Source organism: Tyto alba, unplaced genomic scaffold, assembly GCF_018691265.1.
Source record: "Tyto alba isolate M040663 unplaced genomic scaffold, T.alba_DEE_v4.0 Super-Scaffold_48, whole genome shotgun sequence".
NCBI classification, from domain to species: domain Eukaryota; kingdom Metazoa; phylum Chordata; class Aves; order Strigiformes; family Tytonidae; genus Tyto; species Tyto alba.
Window position 1 is genome coordinate 11,754,872 of NW_024881324.1, and position 13,116 is coordinate 11,767,987.

At 36.3% G+C, this 13,116-nt stretch overlaps 1 protein-coding gene across 2 annotated transcripts in view; it reads left to right on the plus strand.

Annotated features, from left to right (window-relative positions):
- The window catches only part of SLC35B3 (solute carrier family 35 member B3), a 28,477-nt gene extending 16,117 nt beyond the window's left edge, over window positions 1-12,360 (plus strand). For both annotated transcript variants that reach the window (XM_032991956.2, XM_032991955.2), the window contains exons 7-10: window positions 1,078-1,170; window positions 1,565-1,676; window positions 5,979-6,048; window positions 7,171-12,360. In XM_032991956.2, the coding sequence (XP_032847847.1) occupies window positions 1,078-1,170; window positions 1,565-1,676; window positions 5,979-6,048; window positions 7,171-7,321 (426 nt within the window). In that variant the 3' untranslated portion in view covers window positions 7,322-12,360. The remainder of the gene's footprint in view (window positions 1-1,077; window positions 1,171-1,564; window positions 1,677-5,978; window positions 6,049-7,170) is intronic.
- The last annotated feature ends 756 nt before the right edge of the window (window positions 12,361-13,116 follow it).

Genomic DNA, 13,116 nt, shown 5'->3' on the forward strand with positions numbered 1-13,116 from the left:
TGTCATCTGCAGGATCTCTGGTTTGTTGCTGAATTTGGAACTTGCCCTGGATTGAGCAATTATGAAGAGAGAAAAGATGTGGCTGAAATAGTAACCACTGCTCTGGAAGGTTATACTTGATTTTGCCCTCTGTGTGATTCTAAGCAGGTGGCTTGTTTCACGCTGCATAACGAGGAACTGGCAATGTGCTCATTCCTGGTTGTGAAAAGTGAGGTCATTGGGAGAAAAGCTGGATGCAGAGGCAAATGAAGAACTAGAGACTAACTTTTGTGTGTATAAACACTGTAAAATAAGAGCTCTGAAGATCAGGTCATTGTTTTTAAGAGTTTGAAAGCAGTTCTGCTCTTGAAATATATATTCATCCTCCTTTATTGTAGAGCAGTGATAAGTGTTCTCTTGTCTCATGGCATTGTTATTAATTGTTAATAGATTTATTTTTGCAAATAGAGATAGTATAACAAGAAAACAATTGATGAAACCTGTGTCAAAAGAAGTAGGCCTGTAATTGACACTGAGTTTTGAAAGTGTAGTAGATCAATGTGTTCTAGCTAGTAATGTGTAGAATAGTTCTGTTCACTGTCTCCCTTTTTCAGAAGAAAAGGCCACTAAATGTTGTCCAAACAAGCTGAATGCCTCCCACTGCATGGGAGGATGTATGGTTGGGCAGTTCCAGCCTCTATTCTTGCCCCTACATGGGAAAGGATAGGATGAAGGTTCTTTTGTTGATGTATGAAGCTATGAATTAAATAATGGTACAGATGAAATGAAGAGCTTACCTGTTTGCTGAGCATAGTCTGTTCTGAACACTCAACTGGCCAGAACTGATTATACTTGGAAATCTTATACCCTATAACCATAATGCAGGTGCGCCGTCTACATGAGCTGAAGTGACACAGATGAAACTTCTTTTCACTGTATATCAGCTATTATAGAAATCCTTGTAAAAATATCTGCAAACACTGCAAATTCAACTCTGAGAAGTTGAATATGTTAATGGGGACAAGCATTTGAAAGCATTTAATTTTGTCCTTTTTGTATAGTATCACCTGGTAATTGTTTTCTCTTAAACTATTCTAGGTTTTATATTCCTATTCAATAGGTTTTGTGTATATTTTATTTGGATTAACATGCACTGGTGGATTAAGCCCTGCAGTAACATTTTGTTCAAAGGTAAGTGTAAAGACTTTTTTTTTTTCTATGAAGAACCTCATTGGAAGACATTGCTCTGTATGATTTAGAAAATCTCACCACTTCTCTAAAGTTGTATTTTCATCATGTAAACTGGTTAACTTGTATAATTTGTACATTAAGTTGTTGCAGTCTTGGATGTATAAGATAGGGTGATGTTTTAAAAAACAAAATCACAGGACCAGACTTATGAGCTTATAATTTCATTATTAGTTTTCCATTATTTAACTAAAATTAAATAAGGATCTTTGCATGAATGCGTTGTTGAACAGCTTATTATTGCTCAAGCAGTTGATTAAAGTCTAGTTTTATGTCATTTTGCAACACCTCAGGGTTTGTTTTACATTTTCCTAACAGGTTTTTGTTGTTGTTGCAGCATCCAGTGCAGACTTACGGTTATGCATTCCTTTTCTCCCTGACTGGGTATTTTGGCATATCCTTTGTTCTAGCTTTGATTAAAATCTTTGGTGCCCTTCTGGCTGTAACAGGTATGAGCAAATGGTATCTTTACTGCTTTTGGTATAAAAACATAAAGTAATCCTATTCTGTTATTTAGGACAGAGCTTTTGAGAATTATTCTTACTCTGGCTTTTTTTCTATTATTTGTGCTGACTGATCATGGTTTGTGTAGCATGGAACTTTGCAAGAAGTATGTGTTTGAGAGCTTCCTGGTTCTTTCTGTGCCACAATTTCAACCTTGAAGAGCCTCTTAAGTAATCTTGTGCATAGAGACTGTGCTATGTTTTAATGCAGTAACAACACTGTTCTAAACAGAGGAATTGCAATGGAAATGTATAGCAAGGTGTAAGGAAAAGACAGGTATTATTTGAAACATGGAAGGAAATGCAAGGATGTTCCAGTAAGGCATAGTAGACAATGTCATAGTCTCTAAGCACAGAATTTCTGGAGATTTCCAACAAATGGTATTACTAGAAAAACAATGAAGAACTTTCCCAAAGCTTCTGAATGTCAGTTGGATGCCGCTGTAGCAGTGTTAAATGTACACTCCGGGCACAGCTCAGAAGGAACTCAAGTGGAACAAATTCTGACTTTTGTGATGTTCCCAGTTCTTTTTATTAAACTGAAGGTAATAAAGGGTGTGTATTAGTTTTGGAAGTCAGAACTTGAACTAAACAAAGTTCTGGTGGGCTATGTAACAGCTTCTGTATTACATCTAAATTGCAACTTGTGTATTCACAGAACATGTACAAGCTTGTTGTCAATGGCAGAAGCAGACTCTGTCTAGTCCTTCAGGTCTTATTCCAGACTTCCAGTGTAATTGACCCACAAAAAATGGAAGCAGTCATGTTTTCTGTTAAACGCATAGTACAGAGTATGACCGTATGAAGAAAAACATGTCAGAAGAAAAAATGTAAAGAACTCTGATCAGTATTATTTTGAAAAGATTTGGGCTACTTTCTGGTGTGTCTGTTAGCTGCATGTGCAAGTGGAACAATAAAAGTCCCTAAAGTATGTAAAAAGTTACTGGAATCTTCTCCAGGCTAAAAAAGGCACCAAATGCCATCTTGTCTGCTCCTGTGATTGTTCATGCCTTAAAAAAAGTTTCTATGATGTGGTGTTCTCACCTAGTAATATTATAAGTTCCTAGCAGTAAATGCAAGTCAGACCTATCTGTGCTGACGTGCTCCAGGTATGTGTCCAAATGGTTGAAAAAAGGAGGACATGAAGCAAGAGGCAGTCACAATCGTTTACAGATTTTTCAACCTGTATAGATATTCAGCCTTGGACTCTTGTCCCATATGCAGCTGGACATACTCCTCGCATTGAGTAGTCAGTCATGTGGAAAAATCATGTGGAGAGGTTGAAATCCTACTAGCTGAGATTGGATCTCTGTGAATGAGGAAGGAAGGCACTGAGCACGATGGGTCACAGCACTGCGCTGGGGAGTAATGTCATCTGAGTATGCTTGGGCTTTAGTAATGCATTGGCTGATGTGTGCATTAGAAACAATGAAAATTATTAAAACTAAACATACTCTGGGTAGAAGGACAACTGTAAGTCTTCAGAGACGGAAGTGTGTTCAGAGCCCAGGGATACTTTGTCTGCCTGAGGTCCGTGATGGCAGAAGCAGTATAGAATATGACTAAATCAAAGGAATCACTAGTAAGACATATGCAACAAATTGTGGCTCAGAATTTTTTTATACTAGTTTATTGAGGCCATGGCCTATTTTAGCGTGTGGCAAAGCTAGCTACAGCCAAATGTTTTTAACCTTTACTATTGTGAGTTTGTAAAACAGCCAAGTGACTGAAGCATTTACATATCCGAATATCCTCAACCGTTAGAATAAGGGGAAATGACACTGCCGTTCATTTTAATAGCAATTAATTGTAATGTTAATGTTTTTTATGTATCTAACAACACTAAATGAAAAGTTTGACACCTGATCATTTTTCATCATCTTCCTGTGCACCAGTTTTCAGGCTAAAATTATTATTCTTCCCTATATGCAACTACTATAGAACGTAAAATTGTTTGTAGAAAATTGTTGCTTCCAAACTTAAAATGTAACTTGAGTGTATTTTTCAAAAATCAGTCATTGCCTATTTAGCTGCTTCTGTCATTTCTGTAGTTGTTACAAGTCTATCAGAATAGTTATACCAGGCTTGTGCTTTCCTCAGGTTACCTTTTATTAAAACTACAAACATTAGTCATGATGGCTTGAGGGGGAAAGGTGTAGCAAGATGCCATGGAGCTACTTTCCTGTCATCCCTCTACCCCTAAAAGCTGGTTTCTGTCAGGTGATGCTCTGTTTTGTTCCCAGGAGTGGAGAGGAAAATATAAACAGTTGTTTTCTGACCTGACGATTGCATGTTCTACATTCCTGTTAATTATTTTCTCTGCAGCACTTCTGTTTCGTGTTTGTTTTTAACAATGTTTGGTTATGTCTCCTGACTGGAAATTGGCCCAAATGAAAGGGTTGGTTCATGTATTAAAATAGCTCTTTAAAAAAACTGACATCTTACTGAGCTAAAAATGTTTTAAAATGCTGTGGCATAGCAAACCCTTCCCAGGTTTTCTTATGCCTGACCTTGACAATCCTAACACTTGAGCCCTTTCTGTCTTGCCTGTAGCAATGTGAAAATGTTTATTGTGCCTTGGAAGAACACCACATTCATTACTGCCCCTCCCACCCCCTGTCCACCCTCCCCCTTCTTGGGGTGAAAGAGTTTAATGAAAATTGTATTTCTATTAGCAGAATGAGAAATTATCAGACTTAATTGGGAAAAAGAAGAAAAGGCACTTAATTTAGAGGGAAATGGTTACATAAATATTTTAATTAATAACTGATTTGAAAGAACAGAAATAATCGTAATTAGAAAAACTGAAGTAATTTAACCATTTTTTAAATTATTCATCTGTAAACTGTTTTCTAATTAAAACTCAATTTTCTTTTTCATTCTCCTTTAATTTTTCATGTGATAGAAAATCATTTTATTTGATGTGCATACATTTCTTAAAACGTAGAGAAAATTGTTACTAAAAAGTTGAGATTGGGGCAGATAAAGCAATGATGAAGGCTGTTTCTTCCACTACGAAATATGCTTTTAAGTAAATATTTGTTTGTGGGGAAAGGTTAGGGAGAATGAAACTTGTTTTTCCGGCCATAACAGCATGAAAATGTCAGTAGTTTTTGGTTCCTTTTGTCAGTATGTTACAGTAAGACTACTGTGGATGTAGTTATAACAGTAAGGCTTTCCAGTATGCTATAGTAAAAAGTACCTCCTGGTAAGTAAAATATTTTCTGTTAATAAAAACCATAGTTTTCTTTAGGTGCAAAGAATTGTACTGGGGTCTTTCTTAAGTGAGAAGCCTGCACTATCGTATAGAATAGCACCTTCTCAGGGCCTTAACAAGTAGCTAAACTTGTATGCCTGGCTGTGTTGTTACGTCGTTTTAAAACATTTTCTGTAACTTTTACTCATTTATCGATTTTATTTCAGTGGTAAATTATATAGGTTTCCCAGTATGCACTTTGCTAACAACACTGCACTCTTGTTCATAGCAGATAGCATTGACATTGTTCAAATAATTGTTGGAGCTATAGTTAATTTGAGAGTAATGCAAACAGCTAGTTTACTTCCATTTTGGTAACAGGATTGTGTTCCGAGCTCTTCTTACTACCTCGATTCTTTCTTCTGATAAGTTCACATGTAGAAGAAGGTCTCTGAACGGTTTTGATGTAAACTTCCTAATGAAGTCATTGAAGTCAGACATCCTTGGTCTCTTAAGTTTCTAACCAAAATTGTATATCTCTGCACTGTCAGGTCAATTTTCAGTAACTTCAAAAGAATGACAAGATGATGATCCCATTGCACTTAAAAATAAAGTCCAAAACACCACTGAACTGTAATAACATGAGGTGAAAATGGCAAGAGATTTGGTGTATCCAAATAGTGGTACCACTTTTTTCTACTTCAACAGATTAGTTTATAGGTCAGTTACTTGCAAGGATTGTTTGTTGCTTTCAGATACTGTGAATTGATTAGTGTGAAGTTATTAAATAGCAAGTCTTGTTCTGGAAGTTTCTCTGCTGCACATATTGTGGCTGGAGCTGATGGACAGACTCTGTACTTGGTTCAAACAGGGTATGGTTCTAGCACTGTTCTACACTGGACTGGTGCATGTGCAGTCTGTGTTTGCACCAATGATGATCATCATTTTAGCCAGACACTTAATTATGTAATGAAGTTATCTACTAATATTGAAGCCTATATTATGTTCAGCTGTAACTGAATTCTTAAGTAAATATTTGTTTCCCTCTGCAGTAACAACAGGAAGAAAAGCAATGACCATTGTGCTTTCTTTTTTGTTCTTTTCAAAGCCATTCACATTACAGTAAGTATTTATAGTTTTAAATGGGGGTTTTATATATTTTATAAAAAATTATGTTCTTGATCATGGAAATATAACAACAGTAATGAATCATATTCAGGTTTTAATGCTTTTCATTTCCTATCTTCTACAAATGTTGGCAATCTGCTGTAAGTATTGACTGGCTTGTTGATGCTAATCATGCTAGAGAAAATAGCTTCCATTTTTTAAAGGTCTGAAAGACAAGCTATTTTATGTGTTGGCATTTTGTTTTGTTTTTTTTTTTTTTTTAAGGAAAATCTTCCATAATATCTAGTACTTATGATAGTTAATAAATTGTTTGTGTACTTTCTCTCTGGAGGAAGATTTGGCTAAAGGAAGGTATTTACTCCATTACAGTATTTCCACTTTCATGAGCTCAGGTTTGAGTTCTTAGCTAGCCCTTTTAAATAACTGCAAGCTTCTATCATATATATATTCTTGAAATATCAAATTGTAAGATTTTTGAGCTTGGGTTTCTTCCTTTTTTTTAATTTCAAGGAAGAGCTTTCATTGAGAAATGCAGCTAAGTTGCTACATTGATTCTAACTGCTTCTGGTTTGAAACAAAGTACTGTTTTATTTTTATTACTATGTATAAATTCATTTGAGATTTAAGAACAAAGCTGATTGCCAAATGCTCAAATGGAATTTACTCCTGATATCTTGAGGCTTAAAATAATGGAGAGCTGAAAGAAAAACGTGTTTGCGTTGGGAAGTATGGATATAAGGCACTGAGTGAGAACACATTTTGGAACAGTAATAGGGAGTATAGCTCTCATAACGGTAGGAAGAAAAAACGTGCTTGGGATTACTTTATTCATGTGAGAAAGAACAGCTACTGTTTAGTTATTATTAACTATGAATGCACCTTACTTACGCTCTCCAGCCAGGATGGGAAAAGGAAGGGTGGAAGGATAGCAATACTAAAGATTCAAGCAAGTTCTTTCTCCAAGTCCAGTAATTTGTGGGGGTTTTTTTGTGCTTAAACTCTTCTCGCCTTAGTGTAGGGGCTTTATTTTTATGTAATCCACACATATTGGTATGCAATTGCTACAGATAAAGTGCTAATGGTAACTTTTTTCCCCCTCCTCTCCCTCCCTTTTAGGTACGTGTGGTCAGGCTTACTGGTTGTCCTTGGTATATTTCTTAATGTTTACAGTAAGAATATGGATAAAATCAAACTACCTTCACTGCATGGTCTTTGGAAAAAAAGTGTGGAAGAAAGAAAAACAAGGACGTTGTCACAAACTGTATAGACAGTGGTTTATGCCTTGTCTAAACTATGACTTATTATTTTATTGGAACAGTCTTCAACTGATTCACTTTCCAAAGGGAACATTATTAAAACCAAAGGAGCTGAAGGCATATTGTCTGCTTGCAGATTGCTATAAATGCACATTTTTCTGAGCCCTTTCTTCAGAGCACTTGAATTCATTGTAAAAGGTGTTGTAGGCCATTGTCAGACGGCGTTATCAGGCAATGAAGGACAGCAGCTCCTGGCAAACTGCTGCGAAGCTGCATTCCAGGTGGGACACAGTAGAAGACTAATGTGGGCATTTTAATAATATTGGCCATGTGGCTGATCTGACATTAGTGGTTCTTTGTTAATTGTCTAGATGAGGTAATTTAAATGTAATACAATATTAACATTTAATGGCACCTAATCAGCAACTGGTTGACCAAATTGCAATTTTAAAGGTAGAAGGTTTAAAATACTGAATGTTGTCACTCTCTTTCAGTTTAAATAAAAATGTTGGGGTTTTTTTAAGTTATTGATTAGATCATCCAAGAACTTGGTAATTATTGTAATAATTGAAATTTTTATGGAAATCTTATGGTGTTAGTCTTTTTGATTATTGCTAGCAAGTAACAAAAATGAGATTGAGTTTGTGCCATCAACACCCATGTTTTTACAAGGGGGAAATGGGCTTTTAGGGCTGAGCAGGGTGAGAACACAGAATGAAGAAGTTGTGATTGAAACAGTGGTGTAAAAAGCTGTTACTTATTTATTCTGTGGTGAAATACAAAACTTCTAGTGGCCTGTGTCCCTCCATATCATAGTGGTTTAGAGAGACATGGAAGTCCTCTAAATTAGTATCATCAAATCAAAGCTCTTACTTTTCAATATTGGAGTAAAAAATAACAGCATCTGCTAATGTATTTGGAATATGTATTGTGTCAGTCTTTGTGTGGTCCTGTGATGAATTTAAGAGGACTAGGGTACAGATTACACTTTATTTAATGACAAGAGGAGACAATATACTACCAGTCTGTCTTTCAATATGAATTTAGGAAGACTAAGTCCATTTCTCTCTCTTACTTTCATATTCAACTCTCTTTTAAATCACTTGCCATCTCCTTCATTTTATATATTTAACAGTAGCACTTTACAAATACTAATCATCTTACAACTCATTGTTCTTGTGTGGTCATGGTTTTTTTGTTGTTGTTGTGTCCCTTAGTTGCATGTTGGTGTGTGTTATTTCAACTTAGACAAAAATAAATTGAATAATAGAATTATATAGTCAGGAAGAATGTACAAAGAATTGAAATCTCTCACAGGATTACCTTCTGCCAAAATACTTGTTTATGAAAGTATTCAAAATGTCTGAAAAACATTTCATATATTTAGAAAGAATTGCCATGCCAAGGAGCTTGTAATCAAAGCACAGACACAAAATGTGCCTTAAGTTTTGCTTATTGAGTCGGTAGCTAGCATATGTCATATTGAGTATGTTCTAAAATAGGCCATGGAATAACATAGCCATCTTAACATGGTGGGACAAATGTGTGGAGTGGTGAGCTGCGCTGATGTAACTGCGCTGTTGCCAGCACTAGAGCTGCTCTGGTGTGTCAGCAAAGCCTTTCAGCTGGTATACAGCCAGTGTTGCCAACTTCAGAGAGTTTATTTTGTGTAACAATTTCAGCTTTTAAATGTCCAGCTGCTGCATGATTGATTGTGTCCTGGATAAGGTAGAGAGGTTTTAATTTAATGAACAGAAACAGCTTGAAAGAGAAGGATGGCCTGCCGTGGCTATCCATTTTCATGTTGCAGCCAAAGTTTTATGATAAGATATGAAAAAGAGTTACAATTTCAGATTTGATGCAAGAATGCATTTGACCACATGAAGGGGATTGATACAGATTTCTTTCCTCATAATATTTATCGTTCTTGTATTCCCTTGCATTCTTTTCAGTAAATTAAGTTGCTCTTCCCAGTGAGGTTAAGTTACCCATCAAGCTTAAAAGAGGAACAGTTTTTGAACCACTGAAAAGCACATAGTTACGGAACATATAATGCTCTGTTCACTAGCTTGGTGGAACTTGGTAATTAGCATTTGAGCATCATTTTGGTAATTTTTCAGTCTCAGTTTTGCCATCTGTAAACTGTCGCTAAACTTTACTGAACTTCAGGAAACCAAATTACGTGAAAGCTACCATACATGCAGAAAGTCATAGTAAATATAACTCCTTCGGCGTCTGTTTTATATAAATAGATGAGAAATCACTCCCAGATTTTTCTGACTAGAGTTCAAATGTAATATGTAGATTGCCAAACTGTTTATATAATCCAGTTTTGTCTTTGTTTTTTTCCCTCTGGAGAGTGTAGTGTTCACAGTAATTTGCCTTTTAATTTATTGTATACAAGACTGAATTAATGGAGTACACATTAGGGGAAGTTGTGATTTATTTTTTTATTAATTTTCATTTTCTTAACTATTGAAATATATTTTGCTTGACAGGTATTCTTTAAAATATTATTTTTATATATGAATAGTGTAGGTTTAGTGTTAGTAGCATAAATTTAAGAGTCAAATTTTTATTTTCGTAGGTGTGAGGCTAATCAACAATATGTAAGTGTGTTAAAGAAAATGCACACACAAATGAGAGTAGTTCATAATTTGCCACCTGTCATGGTCTGCACAGCTTCATGCTATCATTGAGATGTTAAAGAAAACCTTCATTTCAGTGAATTGCTGTTTGTGGGGGTTTTTTTGTTTGTTTGTTTGTGGGGTTTTTTTATAATAAGCTTTATAATGCATGCAAGTAAGAGAACCTTACGAACCTCCAAGTGTTCTTATTACAAAACTTTGGTTTAGGATCTCCTGTACTGTATATGTATGTTGGGTTTGTGTTGTCTATGAAATATTAATAAGGGCTTGTCCATAAAGTAACTGTAAATTCTTTATTTTTTGTGTAAGAGCACTTACATTGGGCTGTTGGTTAACCCTTCCTAATGTTGCTGTGTAGGCTAATCATAATAACTTTTGCATTTTATACTCCCCTGGACTCTTTACAGTAGGCATTATGAAACTACAGAAAGAAAACATTCATTCTGTCACCATAAAATTTATTATCTAAATATAATGTGACTTAGTTGCTTCTTATTCTTATGCTACACGATTTTCTCCTCTTTACAGAAAAACTGTGATAGAAGAACTAGTTATAATGGGATTTGAAGTCCACACTGAAATTTAAGGCTGCCCAAGGTCTCCATTGATGTCAGCAGCCTACCTCTGTGACACCCTCTACTTCTGCCTCCTTTGGAGGACTGAGGGAGTTCTGTTTTCCTGCATTAGTATGTACTTGCAGTTGCTTTCACATTACATGTTTGAATTTACTTGGCACACTTGAATACCGAAGTAATTGACTGTGCAGTGGATTTCTTCCCTATTTCAGTACGTCAGTATCATCAAACTGCTAATTACTCGGATACCTATATGTGAATACAAGTGTGGAAGAACTAATGCTCTGAAACTCTCCCCTAAATCTACAGTGTTTCCTGATACTGCATTAAACTATTTCACTTAGTCTTGTTTTACCACTCATGTGCTTTGAACTTACCAAGCATTTTAAGCTAAAATTTAGGCATACATCATTCCTCCTTGTCTTCCTTACTTGTGTGTCTTACTTTTGGATGCTAACTCCCTCTTTAACATGCTCTGTTGGTGTACTGTGGGTTGCTTCAGGTTTCTACTCCTGCATTTAAAGGCTCACATCATACTATTACAGATTGGTCACATTCCATATTTTCTACTTCATATCAGTTATGACTCTCTGGATAATTGTTTTAAATCCTTTTTTCTCCATGAAAAAATCTTTCCTTCTATACTTCTCGTTATTTTTTGAAAGGTCTTGATGAGTACATGTATGAGTTAACTCCTTGACCTCATTCCATCTTCCAAGAAAATCTCTCTTCTCCCTTGCTTGCCTTTGAGAACTAAAGGAAGAGGAAATAAATTATTGCAAGTGCTCTTTTTTCTTTAATAAGTGCCTTCCTTACTAACCTGGTTTGTCTTAATTGTTTCTTTTCTTTCTGCCTCCCATGCTCCCAGGCACAAACAAGCCCTTCTCTCATGTTTGACCACTGCTTGTTCAGTCATGGAAACTTTTTGAGTTGTTTACTGTTCTGAAAAGAGGTGTAGAATTGCATGTATACTCTGGAGGGCAGGAAATAATAAGTAAACTTCACAAGTTAGGGAAGTAATTAAATGGTTTCATACTTCTTTTTCTGGAGGGATTTTATATATGGTTTAGGTAATAGCTCAGAATTTGTTAGTGGAAGGGGTTTTTCTTCTTTTACATTTTACCTGTTTAAAAGTCTTTATATTAATTTTAATATTTAATATAAAACTCCTGACTATTCAGGCAGTTTATAGAGATTAATTTTAGTCTTGCCTATGAGGCAGAAAATTTATGTTTCACTGATGAAGCAGAGATGGTAACTTGCCCAAAATTGCCTTGGTAGTAAGTCTGTGATGAGCAAGGAATAGATGTTAATACCCTCAGTTATTCTATGCCCCAAGTCCAACAGAACTCTTCTGTACCTGAAATGAAACAGTACCAGTGTAAGCTCACGTTTCTTTTACCCCCCTATCAGAGATTTTAAATTGTTTCTGTTCCATGTTCTATACTAGTATAATTTAAAGTGAAATTCAGACAGCCATAAATAGGCTTCCTGCATGTTGTGTGAAGCTCCTTTGCATTGTGTGTGTTGTTACTGTCTTGTTGAAGTTGTTCTGGTTTCTGTGAACACTGCTATGGAAAGGAGCCAGAGAGAGTAGCAGTTGTAGGAGAAGCATAACATCCTTCACTCTGAGGTGACTGGTCCTAGTTTAGTTCACCTTGCTACTGGTCAAAAGCTGCTGCCAGTGGAAGACTGTGAGAAATTGTCATAATGTGAGGAATTGAGCACAATGTCATGACAGATCTGTTTTTTTGCCATTCACTTGTAGAGAAGCAAAGACAGTAGCACAATAAACATTCATGCAGAAATACTCATCATAGAGTATAATGCTGACTTAACTCTTCTTTTCTATACCTGGATCAGTTTCTGCTGTCTTGCTGGTTTTTTTTTGAGGTGTGATAGTAAAGTATTGCTTCTCTACACTTTGGGGTATTTAAATATTTTTTTCTTTGCTAGATTTCTCAGTTTTATGCTTCCTGTTCTCTTGTTTTTGGTTTTGTTTTGCTTTGTTTTACTTTAAGTGTAAAGTTTTACCTTGTAATTTTCATTGTGCTTGTAGCACTGTGTCCAGTTCTGGGCTCCCCAGCACAAGAGGGATAAGGGGCTCCAGGAGAGAATCCAGCAAAGGGACACAAAGATGGTGAAGGGACAGGAGTATCTCTCCTGTGAAGAAAGGCTGAGAGAGCTGGGACTGTTCAGTCTGGAGAGAGGGCCCAGAGGAGATCTCGTCAATGTATGTAAATAAAGGGAGGGTGTAAGGAAGATGGAGCCAGGCTCTTTCCAGTGGTGCCCAGTGATGGGACCAGAGGCAGTGGGCACAAACTGAAACACGGGAGCTTCCCTCTGAACATCAGGAAACACTTACTGTGAGGGTGACCATGCACTGGCACAGGTTGCCCAGGGAGGTGGCAGAGTCTCCATCCTTGGAAATATTAAAAAGCTGTCCACACACAGTCCTGGGCAACTGGCTGTAGGTGGCCCTGCTTGAGCAGGGGAGGATGGACCATATGACCTACAGACATCAGTCATTCTGTGATCATGAATCTTGGGATCTTTGTCTGTCCAGATTCTAATACTTCTGCT